Source organism: Trachurus japonicus, chromosome 6 (assembly GCF_045865225.1).
Source record: "Trachurus japonicus isolate A0001 chromosome 6, Traja_1.0".
Lineage (NCBI taxonomy): Eukaryota > Metazoa > Chordata > Actinopteri > Carangiformes > Carangidae > Trachurus > Trachurus japonicus.
Window position 1 is genome coordinate 4,280,858 of NC_140912.1, and position 20,780 is coordinate 4,301,637.

Here is a 20,780-nt window from a genome sequence, read left to right on the forward strand (position 1 = left end):
GAACGGATCGTGTTCCGGGTACGGATCGGGCACTGACACCCCCCCCTCCTCCTCCTCTCAGATCGTCGTATGTTGATGACGTGTAGGTAATGGCCGCTCTCGCTGTGCCGTGCGGGGTATTTTATTTTCTCTAGCATAGCGGCTAAATCTAACGTTTAATATTAATTGCACACTGTAAAAAAAAACAGTATCCGCGGGCGAGGGGGGTTTCTTGAACGAAACAGCGCCGTCTTTACACAACTTCGGTCGCCAAGGTGAATTAAGTGTGTGATATTGAGCAGCTAGCAGCGCACAGCTCCGCTGTTAGCTTAGCTACATGGGAGGCTGCATTGTTAATTGAACGGCAGGCTAAATGTGCTGCTACACTGCAGCAGCAGCAGCAGCAGGCTAAGTGCGAAAGCGCCAGTTTCCGGCTATCGCTGTGTCCTTCGTCTAACCGGTCTGTTTGTTTCTGTTCGTTAGTAAAGATTTCCCGTTAAGTGGAGGCACGGTGCTCGGTGCTTAGCAAGGTCTCGTCTCGTTGTTTAGTTGTGGGCCTTGTTGCCAACTAGCGCGACCCAGGCTTTATTACCAGAGATGTTACGCTGCATTTCAACTTATGTAATACTCTAGTTTTCTACACACAAGTAGGTATATACCATAAACCTGTAAGTGACATTTGTAGTGTTATAGAGCTATTGTTAACCCATGTCGTTGGAAGTTGTCAGGTAGCTGGACAAAAGCTAAGGTTTTGAATTAGTAGCACCGGAAGCTTAAAAAAAAGAGAGAGAAGGAAAACCCTGCTGTCGGAAAACCTATTATAAACATAATGACGAGGCTATTTCTGACATGGAGAGTTTTGTGATTTAATAAATCTGTTTCTTGACAGGCTGACCAAGTAGTCTCAGCTCAGATAGTTCTTTGTCATTTATTTTGTGAATTAACAAGTCATAAGTGCTGTATTGGATCATGTGTAAATGCTAATTGAATGTATTTCATAGGTAGTTAAGTCCGTGTAAGAAATATCTTGAGTGCTGAATGCAATTGCTAAAGAGTAGTTGGTATTTATAATTCGTATTTATTTAGAGATAGCCTTATTGGTGAATTGACACTTAGTTTATCTGAAATCTTGTTTTTGTATTTAACCTGGCTGATAGGTTGAGATGTTAAATTGACAGGTTTTGAATGAGGTTTGGCTTGATGTTCTGCTCACTATACAGTAAAACTTACATTACTAGAGTGCAGGCTCAGTCAGCATGTTATCATAACAAACTATAATTTTTTTGTATTTTTTTACACTAGATTATTTCCTAATGGATTCTCCCGAAAGCCCTACGCAGTCCCCCCAGTCTCCTGAGGAGGAGGAGAAGGGCCTGTCTGACTGTGACCTCCTGGATTCTTCTGATGAAGAGGAGGACAGGGTCATCTCAGGCAGTGAGATGGTCCATGAAGAGGAAAATGGAGGGCTGGTTGAGGAGGATGAAGAGGACGAGGTAGCGGTAAGCCGAGGACGAGGTTTGAACTCGGAGGAGGAGATTGAAGGAGAGGATGAGGTGGCCCCTGACTTTGTTTCTGATGAGGAGCCTGGAGGGATTGGGCAGGAGGATGAGAGCATTGTGCTGATGGAGGGGGATGAAGATGGGCCGCAGGGGAACCAGTTGGATGGGGTGGATGAGAAAGAAGAGGAGGAGGAAGAGGACAGAGTCATCGACACCCCACAGTCTCCAGACTCAGAACCAGAGCATGTCAAGAGCTTCACTGATGAAGACAACCGAGAAGATGGGGAGGAAGGATACGGTGTCAGTGGCTCCAGGAAGGACGCCTCAGCAGAGCCTGATCCAGCTGAAGTAGATGAGGAGGAGGAAGACAAAAGCAAGGCAGAGGAGGAGGATGAAAGGATCAGAGTTGAGGAGGCAGACAGGAGAAGGGCAGTTGCTATGAAGGAGATGAAGGACGACTCTGTGTCTGTTTCCCGGGAGTTGGATGAGCACGAACTGGATTACGACGAGGAAGTCCCAGAGGAGCCGAGCATTCCTCCACATGAGGACGAGGAAGATGAGGAAGACGCAGAAGAGGAGGAGAGTGAGGACAAGAGCAGTAAGAAGAAGGAGAAGAAACCAATCCTCCCCCCATCTCCTCGAAATAATGAATCCAAGAGAACAGACGACTCTAAAGGGCCTGAAAGGATGGGCAGAGACTCCTTCAGAGACAAGAGGAAGGATGAGGATGACGGAGAGATTGATGAAGGAGAGATTGATGTAAGTGATCACAGTTTGCCTCGTAGTTGTATGTTGCATTTTGAGTTTATATCAGCTAAATCAGAGCACAAACATCTAAGGCTGATCTGTCCCTCGATCTCAGACTGATAGTGTTTCAGCTCTAGTCTCCTGCTCTACGGCGTACAGTGCATTTTGTTCTTAAATGCAGCATGTGAATGTGACATCCAGGTTAGTAAAATAAATCTGAATCTGAATTTCACTTATTCTGCCGGCAGCACTTCATGTTTGCTGTTGCAAATAATTGTAAATTCAGTCCATAATTAAACTTGGCTGTTTGTGCAAGCTCTTGCACTCTCTCTGTCGAGGTGCAAACAGGCCGTGTTTTTTTGCTTCTCACAAATCAAACTAATTGATCAAGCTAATTATGTCATGTCAATTTAAGGATTCACAATCTCTCAGTTAAGCTTTCTTTTATATCAGAATATCATATTTAAACTTATAAATGTCATAGTTTTGAACCAGGACTTTTGGTACCTAGAACAAGTAAGTTGTGAAAAATGAGGTGTGGCAAAGGCTAGATTTATTATTTATCAGAGATATCTTAAATCAGCACTGCATATTATGTTCTACTGCAATGTTAGGTATTGGATCAGACTTTATATCAGCAGCAATGTCAGTTCTTACAGAGCTTGGATAGGGGGCAAATTATTACTTAAAAAAAAAAATACAATTATTGTCAGACAATATTTACGTCACATGATTATCGTTTTGGACAATACATGGTACACACATCCAGAGTTCTTATGTATTATGCTAGATAACGTAATTTATGTGTCAAATGATGAATTAATAATAGTGACAACCCATGTGGTGCTGGTCTTTTATTATTCTGACTTTCACCTGATATTTCCACACTGCATTTTCTGGAAAAGTGTAAAAACTCAAAGTTAGTCACATAACAAATCAGGTCTGGTGTTTTAAAATGGTCCTTTTCCGAACTCATTTCAAGGGTCATACGGTGTTATGCCTTTTACCCTTATTTACTTATTTACAAAAACTAAACGTCTGTTCACATGATTATCATTTTGGACAATACATGGTACACACATCCAGAGTTTTTATGTATTATGCTAGATAACGTAATTTATGTGTCAAATGATGAATTAATAATGGTGACAACCCATGTGGTGCTGGTCTTTTATTATTCTGACTTTCACCTGATATTTCCACACTGCATTTTCTGGAAAAGTGTAAAAACTCAAAGTTAGTCACATAACAAATCAAGTCTGGTGTTTTAAAATTGTCCTTTTCCGAACTCATTTCAAGGGTCATACAGTGTTATGCCTTTTACCCTTATTTACTTATTTACAAAAACTAAACGTCTGTTCTGTGAAAACAACTTTTGTCAACTCCAATTTCTTTGGTTGACCCTGTTTTCGCACTCAGCCATCATCCCACACTTTGATATGTCCATCCAGCTGTCCTCGGCTTTTCTTTTCTTTCCTTTTTTTAAAAAAAAAAAGAAAAAATATGATGAATGCTGCTCATATTGAGGGGCAGGGCAAGAAAGGTTGAAAACGAGTTAATAAATATAACAACTGTTATATAGGTAATTGTATTGCTAAATTTTGAGTTGCGCTGTTTCACTGAGGCATCATTTTTATATTTGTGCCTAAATTAAAACACATTTTCACTGGACAGTAAATAGTGTGATTTAAATAAGCTATCAGTCTGCAATCATACACAAGGAGCCATTATAACCACCGTGATTTTGCACTGTCTGGCTGTCCTTCCTCTGTTCTCTGGCTCAACTTGATCCCATTGTAATTAAGTGATATAGTTTTTATACATTGTAACAGACACTGGAGTTTGTGTATGTATGTTATTACATAACATAAGATACTTTGGTGTAACACTCCCTGTGTTTGTTTGGGCAGGATGATGACCTGGAGGAGGGGGAGGTCAAAGATCCCTCCGACAGGAAAATCAGACCACGTCCCATCTGCAGGTTCTTCATTAAAGGTGAGTAGAGGAGAACAGATCCTAAACTTTACCTCAAGCCTCAAATATTCACAGTGCTGGTGAGAAAAGTAATGGCGCATGGTACGGCATGGCACGGCACGGCCTGCTTTTTTTGCTTTTCCACTAGCCGTAGTACCTGGTACCAGGTACCATTTTTGTACCTCCTCTGCCCTTGTTCCAAGCGAGCTGAAGCGATACTATAACGTGACGTCAGCCGATTGCTTTCTACTGATTGGACAGAGCGTCGTCACTGGAAGAGTGCGAGCGCTACGTCCGACATGAGAATCAAACCCGGAAATTTCAAAAACAGAGTGGCAACAGCGACCACTGATCTGTACCGAGACTGATGTTATTCATTCACCCGAGTCAAATGATGCCGTGTGTAAAACCACGCTGTGGTCCGTAATCGAGGTGCAGACGAGTAAGTTTTTCTCTCGAAAAAAGAGAGAGAGATAATTCGGCCCCGCGATTGCCCCCGTGACGACCCCGCCCCTGCTGAGGAGGTCCGACAGTGCAAGGCTGTCCCTCTCTGAAGCAGAGGATGAGGTCAGCTTCACTTCTGTCAGTCTTCACAGACAGTCCACACAAGTTGAAAGAGTTTCTGATCATATCAGTGCTTCAGTGTGTTCCAAGCGACGGAGTTTTTTTTTGTTTTTGTTTTTTGACCCAACGTGTTTTTGCCTGCCTAAGTCGAAATTTCAGGGCTTCAGTCGACCACCAATTTCTTTGGTTGATTACAACCCTACCGAGCTCGGTCTCGCCCCAAACATTGAATATCCCGCCCGCTCGATAACAACCAATCAGTTTTTCTTAGTTTTTCTTACTCGGGTGAACTTGTGCGGCAACTCGTGGAAACTTGTAGGAGGCGCAACAAACAGGACAAAAGGCCATTTCTGAACACCTTTAAAGGTATAATATGTAGTAGGAATGGGCTTTTGAAGAAATCTTTTTGATCGATCATCAGGAAAATTAACGATCAATTATCGATTAATTGTTAATATTCATATATATTATGTATATATATATATATATATATATACATTATATATATATATATATATATATATATATATATATATATATATATATATTCATATTTAAAAACAGAATGCGTGTGGCTATGGAGTGTGCCAGTAATCCAGGGCAGTCCCCGTGAAGGAAGAAGGTCAGACAACGTACACGGACGTCTGTGTGCTTGTGCTTCACTTGGAGGGACAGTGCCGACACCGGCATTTAAAAAAAGAAAAAAAAGGCACCGTTGCGCTGCCTGGCTCACCTGCAGCTGAGCCGTCAGAGCAGCCCTGCTGTCCCTCTCTCTTCTGCCTTGTGTTTGGCTCCACTTGTATGAAAAAAGTTGCAAAGAATCTCTCAGTATGTAGAGTGAACGTTGGGGCAACAGAAGGTCCAGCCATTCGTTACTGTCATTTTCTTTCACCAGGCGCATGATGCTGTCTGACAGAAGACTCAAGCCAGCAATAGTGTTGCCACAAAACTTGACGCTGTCGATGTGAGGTTTGATGTAACCAGATTTGTCCAGGTCCAGAACGTGCACAGGTCCGAGGAGATGACTGCCCTCAGGAAAAAAAGCGTGTGTTTTATTGTTATTTCTGTAGCCAACACACCGCGGAGCGGTGCTCTGATCACAGGAGCTCAGAAAACAGAAACAAACTATGCAGGATATTTACCTTAAGTTTCATTTTAACCGTCGTTAAACAGCTTCTGACTAATTGTGATGTTAGATAAATGACTTGTAGCTTGTAACACACGTCTATCTCTCGTGGAGTAAAATGACATCAGGTTGGTTTGCGGACGGCCTTCTGCCTGACTGCACCTGAATGCAACACCAGTGCCTCTGTCCTTGCTGCAGTGGACAGTGGACAATTTAGCTTCAGTATTAATGCAGTATCTAAAAAAATTAATATTAGAAAAGACCAATTTAAAAAAGCATTTTTAATATGCTCTCAGTACTTGGTTGGGGCCATTTGACTTGAACTACTGGAGATAGCCCAGACTTTTCCATGTTATTCTAGTTTATTGAGATGCCCCTGTAAAACTCAAGGATATAGGACATTGAGCAGTGACGGGGAAACAGCCAGTCATCTAACAGCTGTGTAGTTTGGTTGAAGCACCGTCTCCACGTGTGTTTATTGACAACAGGGTAATAACCTAAAAAGGACACGTTAGCTCGTCGGTATGGTAACGGACGGTAACAGGTGACTGTTAGTGCGTGCGTGACAGTGCGTCTGCCCCGAGTCTGAAACAGCGGCGGCGTTAATGAAGCCGCTCACCGTCACTGAAACGCTCGGTGAAGTGGCTCCTTGATGTCCTGCCGTGAACACCTTGCGCCATGCACCATGATGTGCATGTGGTTGTCTTGGGAAGAGATATTAAGCAGCTTCACTGTATACTTTAAGCCATAGCTGTTTCTCTGGGGTTCATTTCAGTTCATTCATTAACTACAAAAGTAATTCATCTCCATTTATAAGCCTCTTACATAATTGTGGATTGACGACTATCTTTACTCAATAATTTCAATAATCCAGAGTCCTGAGGCTTAGTTCACTCATTCAAATTGTATGTCAGACACCCACCTCCAGTCTTGATTTAGTGCCTTGACTCTAGGTTTGATTCATGACTCCTCATTTAGTGGATGTCGTTGGCCAAGGGATTCACGTAGGTTTTCAAAAATGTACAAAGAGTACAAAAAGGAATATGTCATTAGTTAAAGGGACAACGAGGAGTTTCTAATCGGTTATAAAAGTCTCACGTTAATGTGGATGAATCTCCGCTACCCACACTTGTTAATGGGCCCATTTTCGATAAATATATCATTCTGTCTCTATCGTTATTTTGTTACTATTAGTGGTGGCGGAGATGCTGGTCGAGCCGACCAGCGTTTCTTTACTTTCAGTTTCGCAACGAGTCATGAGAATAACGTAGCTGAATCGCCGTTTATGGTACTACAACGGTATGTGAACCTCTTTGAACCTCTGACTTTAATTATTGATGAATGAAAACATGAGTCCGTCTTGCGCCGGTCAAAAGAATTTTACGGTGTGCGCGGAGGCTCATAAATGTAGTGTGAAAACGCTTCGCTTTTCCAAAACTCCTCGTTGTCCCTTTAACATTGATTGTTTCTGATCTGAATTTAATAAATACATTTATTCTTTAATGCAGGTGATTCCAACTGTTCACTTTTTTTCTTACCACTGTATTTGAGCTGATGAGTAACTAGAAGTTAGAGTGCAACATTGGCACAGTTATGTCAGCCATGACCTAGTTTGTCCACCAGAGAGCACTAATGACCAGTAAAACAGTAAAACCCCAGGCTTAGTGCACATTTAAGCCCCTATAATTGTTGGAGCACTAGAGAATGACTGCTGTCTACTTGTGAAATGGTATAAATTGGTGTTAACAACAGGATTTATTTTGTACCAGGATTACAAATGAAGATAAATTCATATCATACTGTCTGAAACACTCATATTGTTTCTTCCAGCGGAAATCATAATCAGAGTATATTTTGGCTTTTGCATTATACTAAGGCAAAATGTGAAGTTGTCTTTAATTTTCTCTTTTCTGTCTTTTGATTCAAGAAAGACAAGTAACATGACGTGTTTCTTCTCACTGTGGGTAACGTACAATTTGTTGTTTCCAGGGAATTGCACTTGGGGTATGAACTGTAGATTCATCCACCCTGGAGTCAATGACAAGGGTAACTATTCCCTCATCAGTAAACCAGACCTTTTCTCACCTAATGGAGCGCCCCCTGGAGGACCACACCCGCTCATACCCAACAATCCCTGGGTATGTCTGAAAACAGTGTTTTTCATTTGTGTTCTTTGAAGAGATTTACACAGCTGCAGTTATGTGGATAGTAACTAACTAATTATACTAATGAATTAATTTGCCACTGTGTTAGGCTGCGCCTGCAGTGGAGGAGCTCCCTCCCCCTCCTCCCCCAGTGGAGCCTCCTGTGGAGAGTGCCTGGGAGAGAGGACTGAGGCACGCCAAAGAGGTAAACAAGTCCACTGCGACGCACGGAAACAGATGTTCCAGTTGGTTGTCTGCGTAAAACTAGCTTCCACTGTGGGGCTGTTTGTTTAGTGACACTGTGGACCAAACAGAAGAGCTTGCAAATTGCAAAGTTTATGTTTTTATGGCATCCGTAGTTACAACTACTACAGGTTGTAAACTGTTTTCCTGTAATTGTAAAACTGTTCAATCAGTTTTGTGTGTTGATTGATGATATTAAGCCTTCCATTACTGTGATATTTAAACAGGGATGCAAACAGCGCGCCGAAAAGCGAAACTCGCTTTTTTCATGACCAATTAGGTGACTTGTGTGAATCGTTCAGATCCGAAGAGTTTTTGTTTTTGAGGGGGGGGGGGTTCTCAGCGTCTCAGCTGGGGTCAGTAAAATGTTTTTCTAACAGGCTGACAGTGACAATCACTTGAAACTGAGGCGAACTCATTCATGGTTGTCTCTGAGTGATTATATTGATAACAGCCTACCTCCAATGTAGACGTGCGACATGCGCGCTCGTTAAAGCGGCGCGTCTCTGCGTGCAGTCGGTGCGACGGCGACGCCGTTTTTACCCCCGTGCATGTCCGTGGAGCTGTGCGCCGTGGACATGCACGGTTCCCTATGTTGCTGTGTCAGGCAGGTGTCTCCACGGAGCTCTGCCCCGTTTCAGAGGTGAAGGAAGCCCTGAGTGGAAAGACGTCGCCTCCGCGATGTAGAATGTGTTCAATTAAAGTGAAACTAACACATTATGTCCATTACACACTGAATGAAACATCCCATGTCTTTATTTATTCAGTTTATTTTAATAGTAATAATTATGACTAACATTCAGTGAAGACCTAAAATTCAGTATCTCCAAAATTGAAATATTGCAAAGGATCTTTTTTATTTTTTTTAAGCATTTTTAATATAGAAATGTTGGCCGTATGAAAATTATGTCCATCTATAATCAATCAATCAATATTTGGTTGGGGGGTTGAACTACTGGAAATTGACTTTTCCATGATATTGTAATCTAATCATTTGTTAATGGTGAGCACCCCCCCCCCCCCAGCCAGACATTTCCTCTCTTTTTTGGTCCTGACCCGTTTGCATCCCTGTTTAAAGCCCCTACAGCAGGGGTTCCCAAATTTTTCCAACAATGTTCGCGGCCCACCTTCATCCCTACATCGACCAAATGATGCGTTCTCAGACCTTTTAAAAAAAAATGTATTTAATGATAAAGATTCAGGACTGAACTGAAAGCAGGGGGCATGTAGGAAGCTCCACAGTCACTACTGTAAAGCAAGGAACACACCGGCCCGACAGTCAGGCGTCGGGTCTCGTCGGACGGCGTCGGGTCCTCGTCTGTTTGGTGTGTTCATCTCCGTCAGGGAGCGTCAGAAGCCGCCGGGTCTCGTCTGGGCCGATTCAACATGCTCGGTCGGGGCAAGGCGGCTGGTTTACAGCCAGCCGAGTCTCTCCTCTCACCCACAGAGCACCCGTCTTGGGCTATAACGTCAGCCTGCTCTGCTGTATTTTAAATACATTTCCAATGTAATTAACTAAAACTGCTCACAAAAAAGTTAGTCTGGAGCCCTGACACGTGAGCCAGATAAGCATCTTTACGGCAATACGCGCTAGAGCTCATGGGAAATGCAGTCTTCATTCAGACAAAACACTATCGCTTTTGGCCACAGGGAACGCCAAAATCAGCACAAACTGAAAGCTCCTTGTAGGGGCATTAAATGGGGTCGACAAAGTTATATAAATACCCTTTGATACATACACATACACTAGTTAGCTGTAATAATGCCCACACAGTCTTATTAAAAGCAGCAGCTCCTCCTTTTGTTGCTATCTGGAGAAATGACTCACAGGTTTTCATACAGACTGTACTGTGTCCCATAGGTGCTGAAGAAAGCCACCATCAGGAAGGAACAGGAACCAGACTTTGAGGAGAAGCGCTTCAATGTGACCATCGGAGAGGATGAGCGAGAATTTGACAAAGAGAACGACTTCTTCAGAGAACGCAGCTACCGCATCATTAGAGAGTATGAACTAATTCATTTGTGCTCATCAACTGGGACACACATTGACGCACACAGCACAGTGTTCTGTATTAAGAAATTATAATAATCAGTGCATGTATGATATTTATTTTTTTAGTAGTATTTTTAGTAAGTTAGTTTTTAAATTAGTTTTTCCTCTTTCAGTGAGATGGACTTCAGAGATCCAGCCTATGGGTAAGTGTTGACCAAACACAAAAGCACACAACTGCTCAACTACATGTTAAAATATCTGCCCCTTTCGTCTTCTATGTATAGAACCAAGCGAGAAATGTACCGCCCCGTGACAAATATATAAATCAACAATTAAATAAAAATCTTTTAGTCAACAGAGATAAATCAGTTTTACACTTCCTGGGTTCCAGCGGAGCTTGATTTCCCTTTGCCATGTCTGTCTCTTATCAGCATACATTGACTGAGTAAAGAAATGTTGAATTTAAGAAATATATCAGACATATGACTCACAAAGACAAAGGCCATAAAGATGTTTCCTGGTGAGCCATAGCTCTGAAGGAAGGCTCTTCAGGAAATCAAGTTTAAAAAGTGGCTGTCCACACTTGATTTCAGGTTAATCGTTGCTGTTGCTGCCATTCGGTTGTTTTTGACTGATGTGCAACATATGACGTACTGCAGAGCTGCAGCACCAATGTGTTTTTATGCTAGGCAGCCGTAGTAAAAACTTCAGTACCTCACACCAGCCAGGGTCAGGAACATACTGCTTCTCCTGCTGTGTGCTGACTGTGGGCCGTTTTGACAGAGGCACCTAATTGATATTTTCTGAGAAATCCTATGTTCATGTAACCTGTAAATGGTAGCACAGAGGAGATACAGGCAGTGTGAACACTAGGGGTGTGACGATACACTCAGCTCACGAGACGAGACACGATATTGGGTTCACGAGATCGAGACGAGACTTTAAACAAGATTTTAAAACTACAATGACAAAATATATGACTGGGCCAACAGACTTTTGTTTAACTGCACATGCATTTTGAAATGTTTTATTATAACTCTTTGCATGATGTCAGCTAAATTTCTTCTTCCACAAATTGAAACTAAAACTAAAATTTAAAGTTAAATAAAATTAAAGCAGAAGTAAGCGATCCGGTCGTTTTGGCTAATGCTGCATTCCAGACAGGCTTTTGAAACCGTAAATTACAGCTTCAAGTCACGACTTACAACTTTCTAGCGTTCCAGGCAACCCACTCGTGTTTTTCCGACCTGTTTTACCTGTGAAAGTGCACTATAACGGCCACTCGTAACTTCCGACCCGTGAACTCATACCAGATCGAACTGGTACAACTTCACAGGTCGGAAAAACACGAGTTACGGGCTGCCTTGAACGCACCATAACGTCTTGTCAGCCGATGGAGTTAGCAGCCCCCGCCCTCGTCATGGATCTATTGGTCCTCGTCCCTACGTCACCACATTCAGGCGCATCCCTTGGCTGCACACACAGCCCTTCATGCCGTTCTCTCTCCTCATTGGATAAAACTTGTAGGATACGAGAAAAGTTTTCTCTTCGACTCAGAGCAGAGCAGAGTGACTGACAGACCCGTGTTTTGGTCCAAACACTCTATGTAAGTGATTGCTGTGGGAAGATATAACTATTTAAGACTTACGTATATTAACACAAAAATATCGCTTACTTCTGCTTTAAATATTTCTTTCTTTTTTTGAAGTGCAAACAATATTATGTGCAGTGTTTCCTCTAAGATTTTTCAAGTAGTGGCAGCGAAGGAGAAACTATGAAGAACTCAGCTGTGATTGAAAAGCACCTAAACCGAGTCGAGTAGAGTTATAACTGTGTAGTGGAAAGGGGTGCAAAGTAATGGTAACTGGTAGTGGAAACGCTGCTTTACATTTTTTAACATTAAAAAAAAAAAATCTTGCGAGACAGATTTTTAACACGAGAAATATCGTCGAGTTTAATCTCGCGAGACCTCGTGGAACGAGATCTCATCACACCTCTAGTGAACACACACCTGTTATTTTATGGGGTGCCATTTGAAAAATTTTTTTTTCCAAATCTGTGCAGTAAACATCTAAAAAAATGTGCTTGCCTCTACAGTGACCCATATAACGATCCGTACTATGACTATGAAATGGAGGCCCTTTGGCGAGGTGGCCAGTATGAAAACTTCAGAGTGCAGTACACAGAAGCTCCTCTTCCTTACCACTACAGTGTGAGTACCTTCCATATGCTGCCCGACATGAGAGGTGAGTGCAGTGACCCAATAGCAGAGTGGTTAGAGAATATGCAAAAGAATATGGGGGTGGGGGGGGCTTCTCCTGTTTACATTACATGTAGGCCTACTGTATTAACAGGACTACACGTTCACATAGCCTAGTTTTCTCTTACGTTTACGTTCTTTGTTACAACTCACCATAATATAGTATCACAATAATATCAGTCATCTGGGGGTGATGCTCCGTCTGTCATCTCGGTTCCTGTCTACTCTGTCATCTCGTTTTGCTGCTGAAGCTGCAGAAAACTCCGTTTCACAAACATAATATGTTTGTAATGGAAGCAGGTTTTCCGTGCTTTTGTGGCGATCTCAGGATATTCTGCTTGAATCCAGAACGCAGGGAGATAAGTTTTCTGTGAAGTGATGAAGCAGCAGAGCCGGCCGGGTCCCACACACACATTGCGGAGCTTGGAGCATGTGAATCACCTGTTGCAATGAACCCGTAATTTAAACAGGACTCGTGCTTTTTCTTTTAGAACAGCTTCTTGTTGGAAGGCGTCGGGTCTTCTGTCGTCTCATTATTGAGTTTTTCCCGGCCCGGCGACGTGTGTTGTTCACTCTTTTACGTTTGTGCCTGCCTGTCAATTGCGCAGCACCGGGAAGATGCACAAACGGAAGTGGCAACATTTTCAAAATAAAACGACCGGAAGTGTGAAATAGACGAAACAAACGATTTCTTTCTTTTTTTTTTTCATTTTCATTTCATCTTTCTGCGGCCCGGTACCAAATGATCCACGGACCGGTACCGGTCCGCGGCCCGGTGGTTGGGGACCACTGATGTAAAGCATGCACAAGAGGGAGCGAGCGTCTCTCTCCCTCTCTCTCTGCGTGTGTGTGACTGGCAGCATAGACAGCTGCATCACGATGAAGCCCACTAGCGGCATTTGCTGGGATTAAAGTTCTCCATCGCAACGGATTTCGACCAGTGTGTGTGTGCAGCAATCGTTTCGGTGTCTGGTCTATTTTGTGCGTGAGTGAGAGAGAACCCGGTCGCTCTCGACACCGGCGGACCATGGACCGAATCCCGCGGCTAAAGAAAATGCTCCTTACGCTGTCAAAACAGGCTCGTTACTTGTTTCAACCTTATTGACATATAGATGCGCAAATAAGCGATAGAAAACAATCTTTTTCCCTTAGGTGTGTGACTCAGTGTCACTCCCAGTAAGATGCTGTAGCCTACTTAGTGTCTGCTCATTAAAATCCTCTACTGAAGGAAAGTCCAACAATGTGCAGACAGAGCAGGAATATGAAGACTCCTGACTGAAAAAAACATTATGGTTAGCAGGGCCGGTCCTAGAGTCTGGGGGGCCCAGAGCAAAGAAGCCCCCTTTTACATTTAAGTTCATTTCAGAGCCTGTACTTTCTTACTACTTGAGTAAAGGAGTTGAATCAGTACTTCTACTTTTATCAGAGTATTTTTGCATGAGTGGATGAATTAATGGGGGAAAAAAGAGTAAAAAAAATATCAATATTAATAATATCGTCTCATGTGATGAATCGGTTCTGATCGGTGATCGGTGAGGCTTAAGGTGATCGGTGATCGGTATCGGTCCCAAAAAACCTGATCGGACCATCTCTAGTTGTGTTCCTACATTGATGAATGCCACCTCCTCGTAAATTGAGAGCACGTGCCAGGTGAGTCTAATTAACATAGGATTAGCATAGGTAACCGCCCCATCAATGGCCGTAAAAGGGCATGAGACTGTTAAATAAGTGATTTTTTTCTTTGAAAGATGAAGCTATAAATTTCTGAGCTGGGGATAATTAATAAAAGCAGGGTGACTGAGGGGCTGAAAAGGTCATGCCTGTTTCTCTGTACGACAGCCATTAAATAGCACATTTTCTGCTGGATAACTTTGCACGTCCGTTTTGACAGGAGCGTGAACGTGAGCGTGACCCTCAGGAGCGGCACCGGGACAGAGAGAGAGAGAGAGACCACCGTGAGAGGGAGCGCAGGCAGAGAGAGAGGGAGAGGGAAAGAGAGCGGGAACGTGAGAAGGAGCGAATGCGGCGAAAGGAAGAGTGGGAGAGGGACCGGATGAAGCGGGATGAGAAGGAGAGGCCACGGATGCGTCCGCCTCGAGACGCCAGGGAGAAAAAAGACGAAGACAAACTGAAACCACGCTCTCCCCTCAGCATGCCACCCAAGTAAGTGAAGTTTCGGCCGTCTTTTGGGTTTTGTTTTGCCTAGACAGTACACGCCATGGTGGAGTTGGAGATTGGGAACTTCTTTGAATTGTTTTCCTGTTGCCATTCCGACGGCCCGCCGGCGGGCCGTCGGGGGGGTTTTAATCAGGGAGGTGTCATAGAGGATGTCACCAGTCACTTGAAATAGTCATGCCACATATCGTTGGAAAGCTAAAACTCTTGTGATTAAAGATATGCCGACCATTCCTAAATATAATCATCACAGCAACACTCGAATCAGACTATAAACATGCTAACAAAGTTCGTAAAAAGCCGATATAACTCACGATTTGTGTCAGGGCAGGCTCAGGATCACAGGGTTTCCCCACAAACTTGGTGTCGTTACATTCAGAAAAGTCCAGTAAATCCAATCCAGTAAAGTATTTAGTCCAAAACACACGGTTGTACCGGTAGATAACCTCATCCCGCTGCTGCATCTTATGAAATTACGCATTGTATATCCAGTAAATCCGTTTATTTCTCCTCATAAGTCCGGCGTTTACATGAAAACAATGTTTATTTCACTTCACAAAATGGCGCTGCGCTCTGAGCTTTCGATTGACAGCTCACTCGACCAATCACAAGCTCCCTTTCCCCGGCTGCCGCCTGCAATAGCGAATGAGTGGCTGTGTCTGTATGAGGAACATCCCCTCCGACAGCGCTGAATGGCTTCAGCCAATAGAAACGGATCCCGATGACAACTGTAGCATTGAATAGCCAATGAAATTCCGAAAAAAACGATGTGCTGCATTCACGGTCCCTGGGAAAAGGCAGCACTACCATCTTCATGCGTAACTTTGCAAAAGCTGCACTTTGGCGCATGTATTGTTTGTCAATGGCAACTTTAGGAAAACGCCTAGATATACACTTAGAAAAACATGTGTAAAATACTCATTTTTAGCAGGATTGTTATCAAATTTGAACTGGGGCCAGGTAAGGCTTCATGCTGTAGTCCCATTGTGTTTTCCAGCTAAAATTCTCAGCTACACTCATCTTCAGGCATCTGATTGCAACAAAAAAATTCAGGCGAGAATAAAAACATTCTAATTCAGTGTGCTCCCACTTAGATTACTCAATGATAGTAGCACTTATAGTGATTATTTCAGTTTGGGGAAAAACTTCAGAGTGATACCTTTCAAAAGAGACCAAGCCCATCCATATTCTCCAAACAGTTCAAGAACAGCATTCAATTTACTTTGGGTACGCCTTGGATAGGCGAATATTACAGAATTTATAGGAGTGACAAGGGGTTAAAGGAGTGGGGTTTATTTTTGCTTTGGATGTAGGGCACAAAGTCCATGAAATCAGGAAGTTATTTATCCCATGCCACAGTATTTCAAATGACAGGGCATCACTGAATTAGGCCATCCATAAGGGAAATTCCCACAGTATGTTTGTAATAATACACAAAACCAACAGGGGCTGGGATATGGTTTGACTGCAAGAGTCGCTTGAGTCTTTTCACTGTATCCTGTGTGCCTGGTGCTGCATATTGTAACTTTCGTTGTTCCACTTGTTGTATTTTAAGTGGATGAAATTGCCATCTCATCAGTCGGTGACAGTATATCATTTACAGTATAATGGTAATGTAACGTTTTCCACAAAAACACAAATATGAGATCAAATTTGGGTAAAACATTTAATTTTATTTAAATTAGGTACAGACTTGGCATAGTATTAATGGGAATGAAGTATGCAAGAACGGGGAAGTTTGACAATAGTTATTTCTGAGACAAGCAATTTCAAAATTGCGCTTCCTTCTCTGACCATGTGTTCTGTTGACTAATGTTTGACTGCATTTGATCTGTCGATTAAGTCACTAATGCACGAGTTTTAGCAGTTTTGATACTCCAAGACACATTAAGTATCATGCAGCTAATGAAGTGTATCACACAAAGGTCACTGTGACATTACTGTCTAAGTTATTCATTCTGAAGTATGATCAGCAAAAAATTGATTGTTATTCCAGATGAGTGAATGTGTTAGTTTTGTATCTGGTCCAATATAAAAATAACCAACACTGTAGTATATTTTGTATGCAAATCATTATTGGGCTTATTCTGCTTCAAAATAAAAGTCATGGATGAAGAAGTATAATATACACACACATATAACATACTATAGACATCGGACAGCACTTATGTTTATGTATTGTGATGGCCAGTAGGACACACCTTCACCACACTGGCAGGTGGGTTGATAGTTAAGATTAGGTGATCATAACTAGAGTGAAGGATACATTATCACAGTTCAGGTTAATCAGCTTCCCTCTTGGCCCCATTTCCATTTGTTTCTCCAAAACAAAAGTCAGTTCCACAAAGTGAACAACCACGTTCTTCAAGCTGGGTGCACTGTGGGGATTTGCTGATTGCTGGCTACGTTACCATCATTTTTCAGGCAAGGTGTAAAGCTTTCCAGTAATAGCAGCAAGACATAAGTAAAACAAACCTGGTAGCTGGGCTTTTCTTGAAAATGCCCAGGTGGAGACAGATGAAACAGTCCAGACATGCTTTAAATAAACAACAGCACAACAACAATGCATTCTGTGCATACCATTGTCGTGACCAAAATACAGGAAACAGAAGTTTGCTTATTGGTAAATTTGAGATTTTCCCTCCGTTTGTGAGTTTCACCCTCTTTTTAATAGAGAACATACATGTAAATACCAGTCACGTCATCTTATTATCTTGGGTGTCTTTGCTGTGTCATGTTTCTGGGTAGTGGGTGTTTAGCCTCCAGTCAATAACAGTGGCGGGTGGGGGTGGGGGGATCAAACCACTGTCTCCCCTTCTCCCCTCTGCTCTGTCTGAGTCATCTTGGATGTGTAAATAGTGGCAGGTCTGTGTTTCTGTTGGGAGGGAGCCACACACACCAACACGATTAGAGAAAGAATGTGTTTGTGTGTTCCCTTTGTGGCACCTTGCCGCAGGCTGTGAGGAGGTGTGTGCTTGTTTATTTGCACTTCAAATTCACTGCTTCACTAACTCCTTTCATGCATTCTGATCTCTACCTTTTACTTTTGAGCTGGGGAGGAGGGGCCAACTTTGAATGGTGTATTTACAACTAGCAACCGACAAACCCTCCATGTTTCACCATGTTCATTTTACACAGTGTGGATCTCTGATGTTATTGGGCTGCCAATCCATGTGTTACAAAAATGTATAGAATATAATTTTGTTTTTCAATAATGGCTTGACTTTGATGTAGTATTTCTTTTTCATTAGAATCATTTGAGAAACAGTTATGGCTGATCCATCATATTTGCTGTGCATGACTGTGCAGTTATGTTTGCAACAGTTTTCATTGCACCTCTTAAATTTTTCACATGCCTCTAAATTTTCTCAACTCAGCAGCATGTGCTACTTGGAGAAAAAGTAACCGTAAAGCTCTTATTGGATACCAGGCACATCAATTAGTTACATCACGTACCATGAATCAGTTTTGCTCACTTATGCTTAGTTTTGAGGCCAGCCCGAAGCATTAAAGGTGTTCAGAAATGGCCGTTTGTCGCGCCTCCTTCTGCGAGTTTCCACAAGTTGCCACACGAGTTTACCCGAGTAAGGAAAACAAATTTGATTTAAGCAATATCGCACAAGAGGAGTGCTGTTGTACACGGGTGTGATTATCTGCAGCACTCGGCCTCCAGCCTCGTGCCTACGACCGAATCACAGCACAACCTCGAGTGTGATATTGCTTTTATACAACAGTGCTACGAGCGCATTTTAGAACAGTAATAAACTACAAGGGATTATGATTTGTTTGTTTATTTAATCATTTATTTGGCTCCGCCAACAGAAATAGTTCTGCAACTGGAAGGGAGACAAGGCTGTTGCCAGGCAACACATACAGTGGGGCAAAAAAGTATTTAGTCAGCCTCCAATTGTGCAAGTTCTCCCACTTAAAAAGATGAGAGAGGCCTGTACTTTTCATCATAGGTATACCTCAGCTATGAGAGACAAAATGAGAAAAAAAATCCAGAAAATCACATTGTCTGATTTTTAAAGAATTTATTTGCAAATTATGGTGGAAAATAAGTATTTGGTCAATAACAAAAGTTTATCTCAATACTTTGTTATATACCCTTTGTTGGCAATGACAGAGGTCAAACGTTTTCTGTAAGTCTTCACAAGGTTTTCACACACTGTTGCTGGTATTTTGGCCCATTCCTCCATGCAGATCTCCTCTAGAGCAGTGATGTTTTGGGGCTGTTGCTGGGCAACACGGACTTTCAACTCCCTCCAAAGATTTTCTATGGGGTTGAGATCTGGAGACTGGCTAGGCCACTCCAGGACCTTGAAATGCTTCTTACGAAGCCACTCCTTCGTTGCCCGGGCGGTGTGTTTGGGATCATTGTCATGCTGAAAGACCCAGCCACGTTTCATCTTCAATGCCCTTGCTGATGGAAGGAGGTTTTCACTCAAAATCTCACGATACATGGCCCCATTCATTCTTTCCTTTACACGGATCAGTCGTCCTGGTCCCTTTGCAGAAAAACAGCCCCAAAGCATGATGTTTCCACCCCCATGCTTCACAGTAGGTATGGTGTTCTTTGGATGCAACTCAGCATTCTTTGTCCTCCAAACACGACGAGTTGAGTTTTTACCAAAAAGTTCTATTTTGGTTTCATCTGACCATATGACATTCTCCCAATCTTCTTCTGGATCATCCAAATGCTCTCTAGCAAACTTCAGACGGGCCTGGACATGTACTGGCTTAAGCAGGGGGACACGTCTGGCACTGCAGGATTTGAGTCCCTGGCGGCGTAGTGTGTTACTGATGGTAGGCTTTGTTACTTTGGTCCCAGCTCTCTGCAGGTCATTCACTAGGTCCCCCCGTGTGGTTCTGGGATTTTTGCTCACCGTTCTTGTGATCATTTTGACCCCACAGGGTGAGATCTTGCGTGGAGCCCCAGATCGAGGGAGATTATCAGTGGTCTTGTATGTCTTCCATTTCCTAATAATTGCTCCCACAGTTGATTTCTTCAAACCAAGCTGCTTACCTATTGCAGATTCAGTCTTCCCAGCCTGGTGCAGGTCTACAATTTTGTTTCTGGTGTCCTTTGACAGCTCTTTGGTCTTGGCCATAGTGGAGTTTGGAGTGTGACTGTTTGAGGTTGTGGACAGGTGTCTTTTATACTGATAACAAGTTCAAACAGGTGCCATTAATACAGGTAACGAGTGGAGGACAGAGGAGCCTCTTAAAGAAGAAGTTACAGGTCTGTGAGAGCCAGAAATCTTGCTTGTTTGTAGGTGACCAAATACTTATTTTCCACCATAATTTGCAAATAAATTCTTAAAAAATCCTACAATGTGATTTTCTGGATTTTTTTTCTCTCATTTTGTCTCTCATAGCTGAGGTATACCTATGATCAGGGTTCAAACTTAACTTTTTTGCTCACTGGCCAACTGGCTAGTGAGCTTTAAAAATCTACTGGCCAGAAAGATTTTTTACTGGCCAAAAATTATGTATAGCTGTTTTGTATATTTTTCATTGTGTTGAACTGTTATAATACACTCAGAAGCATTTTTAACACATCATAGCTATTAGCATATTTTTGTGTGGAATAAAGGAGTCAAATTTGCCTTTTTTCCCTAAAAGGTTTATTTTAGGGATGCACATGGTTAACCGTTTAACCATTAACCTATAACAAGAACTTGACCGAATAATACTATCAGTTATTTATATATATTTATTTATTAGCTCCTTATGTCGTCAACTCATGGGGGCGTGTCGACACGTGCAGACTTCCACTGCCTTCAGTCATATTATTTAGTAGCTAAAAGTTTCCCAGGAGGACTGACACTGTGCACCATGAAGGAAGATCAGACAATAAATGTAGCCTACACGGACATAGATGTGCATCACCTGTAATAACGGCGCTGCAATAAAAAAAAAAAAAAAAAAGACGTGGCAGCTCTCCTGCAGCTCCACAGAGGAGCTGTCAGAGGAGCTCTGCTGCTCCTCTCTCTTCAGTCTGGTGTTTGGCTGCACTTTCAATAAGAGAAGCTCCATATGAGCGCGATCAGAGACAGAGCACAATGGATGTGGC

General features: G+C 42.6%; 1 protein-coding gene across 8 annotated transcripts in view; it reads left to right on the forward strand.

Moving 5' to 3' along the window:
* The first annotated feature begins 38 nt into the window (after window positions 1-38).
* zc3h18 (zinc finger CCCH-type containing 18) overlaps window positions 39-20,780 on the forward strand; it is a 66,746-nt gene continuing 46,004 nt past the window's right edge. For 5 of the 8 annotated variants that reach the window (XM_085778343.1, XM_085778347.1, XM_085778348.1 and 2 more), the window contains exons 1-9: window positions 77-254; window positions 1,282-2,237; window positions 4,136-4,220; window positions 7,879-8,027; window positions 8,143-8,238; window positions 10,138-10,280; window positions 10,443-10,472; window positions 12,367-12,481; window positions 14,421-14,692. In XM_085778343.1, coding sequence (XP_085634469.1) covers window positions 1,293-2,237; window positions 4,136-4,220; window positions 7,879-8,027; window positions 8,143-8,238; window positions 10,138-10,280; window positions 10,443-10,472; window positions 12,367-12,481; window positions 14,421-14,692 — 1,835 coding nt within the window. In that variant the 5' untranslated portion in view covers window positions 77-254; window positions 1,282-1,292. Of the gene's footprint in view, window positions 627-1,281; window positions 2,238-4,135; window positions 4,221-7,878; window positions 8,028-8,142; window positions 8,239-10,137; window positions 10,281-10,442; window positions 10,473-12,366; window positions 12,482-14,420; window positions 14,693-20,780 lie in introns of all 8 variants that reach the window. The other 3 variants (XM_085778346.1, XM_085778351.1, XM_085778344.1) reach the window with 3 other exon arrangements.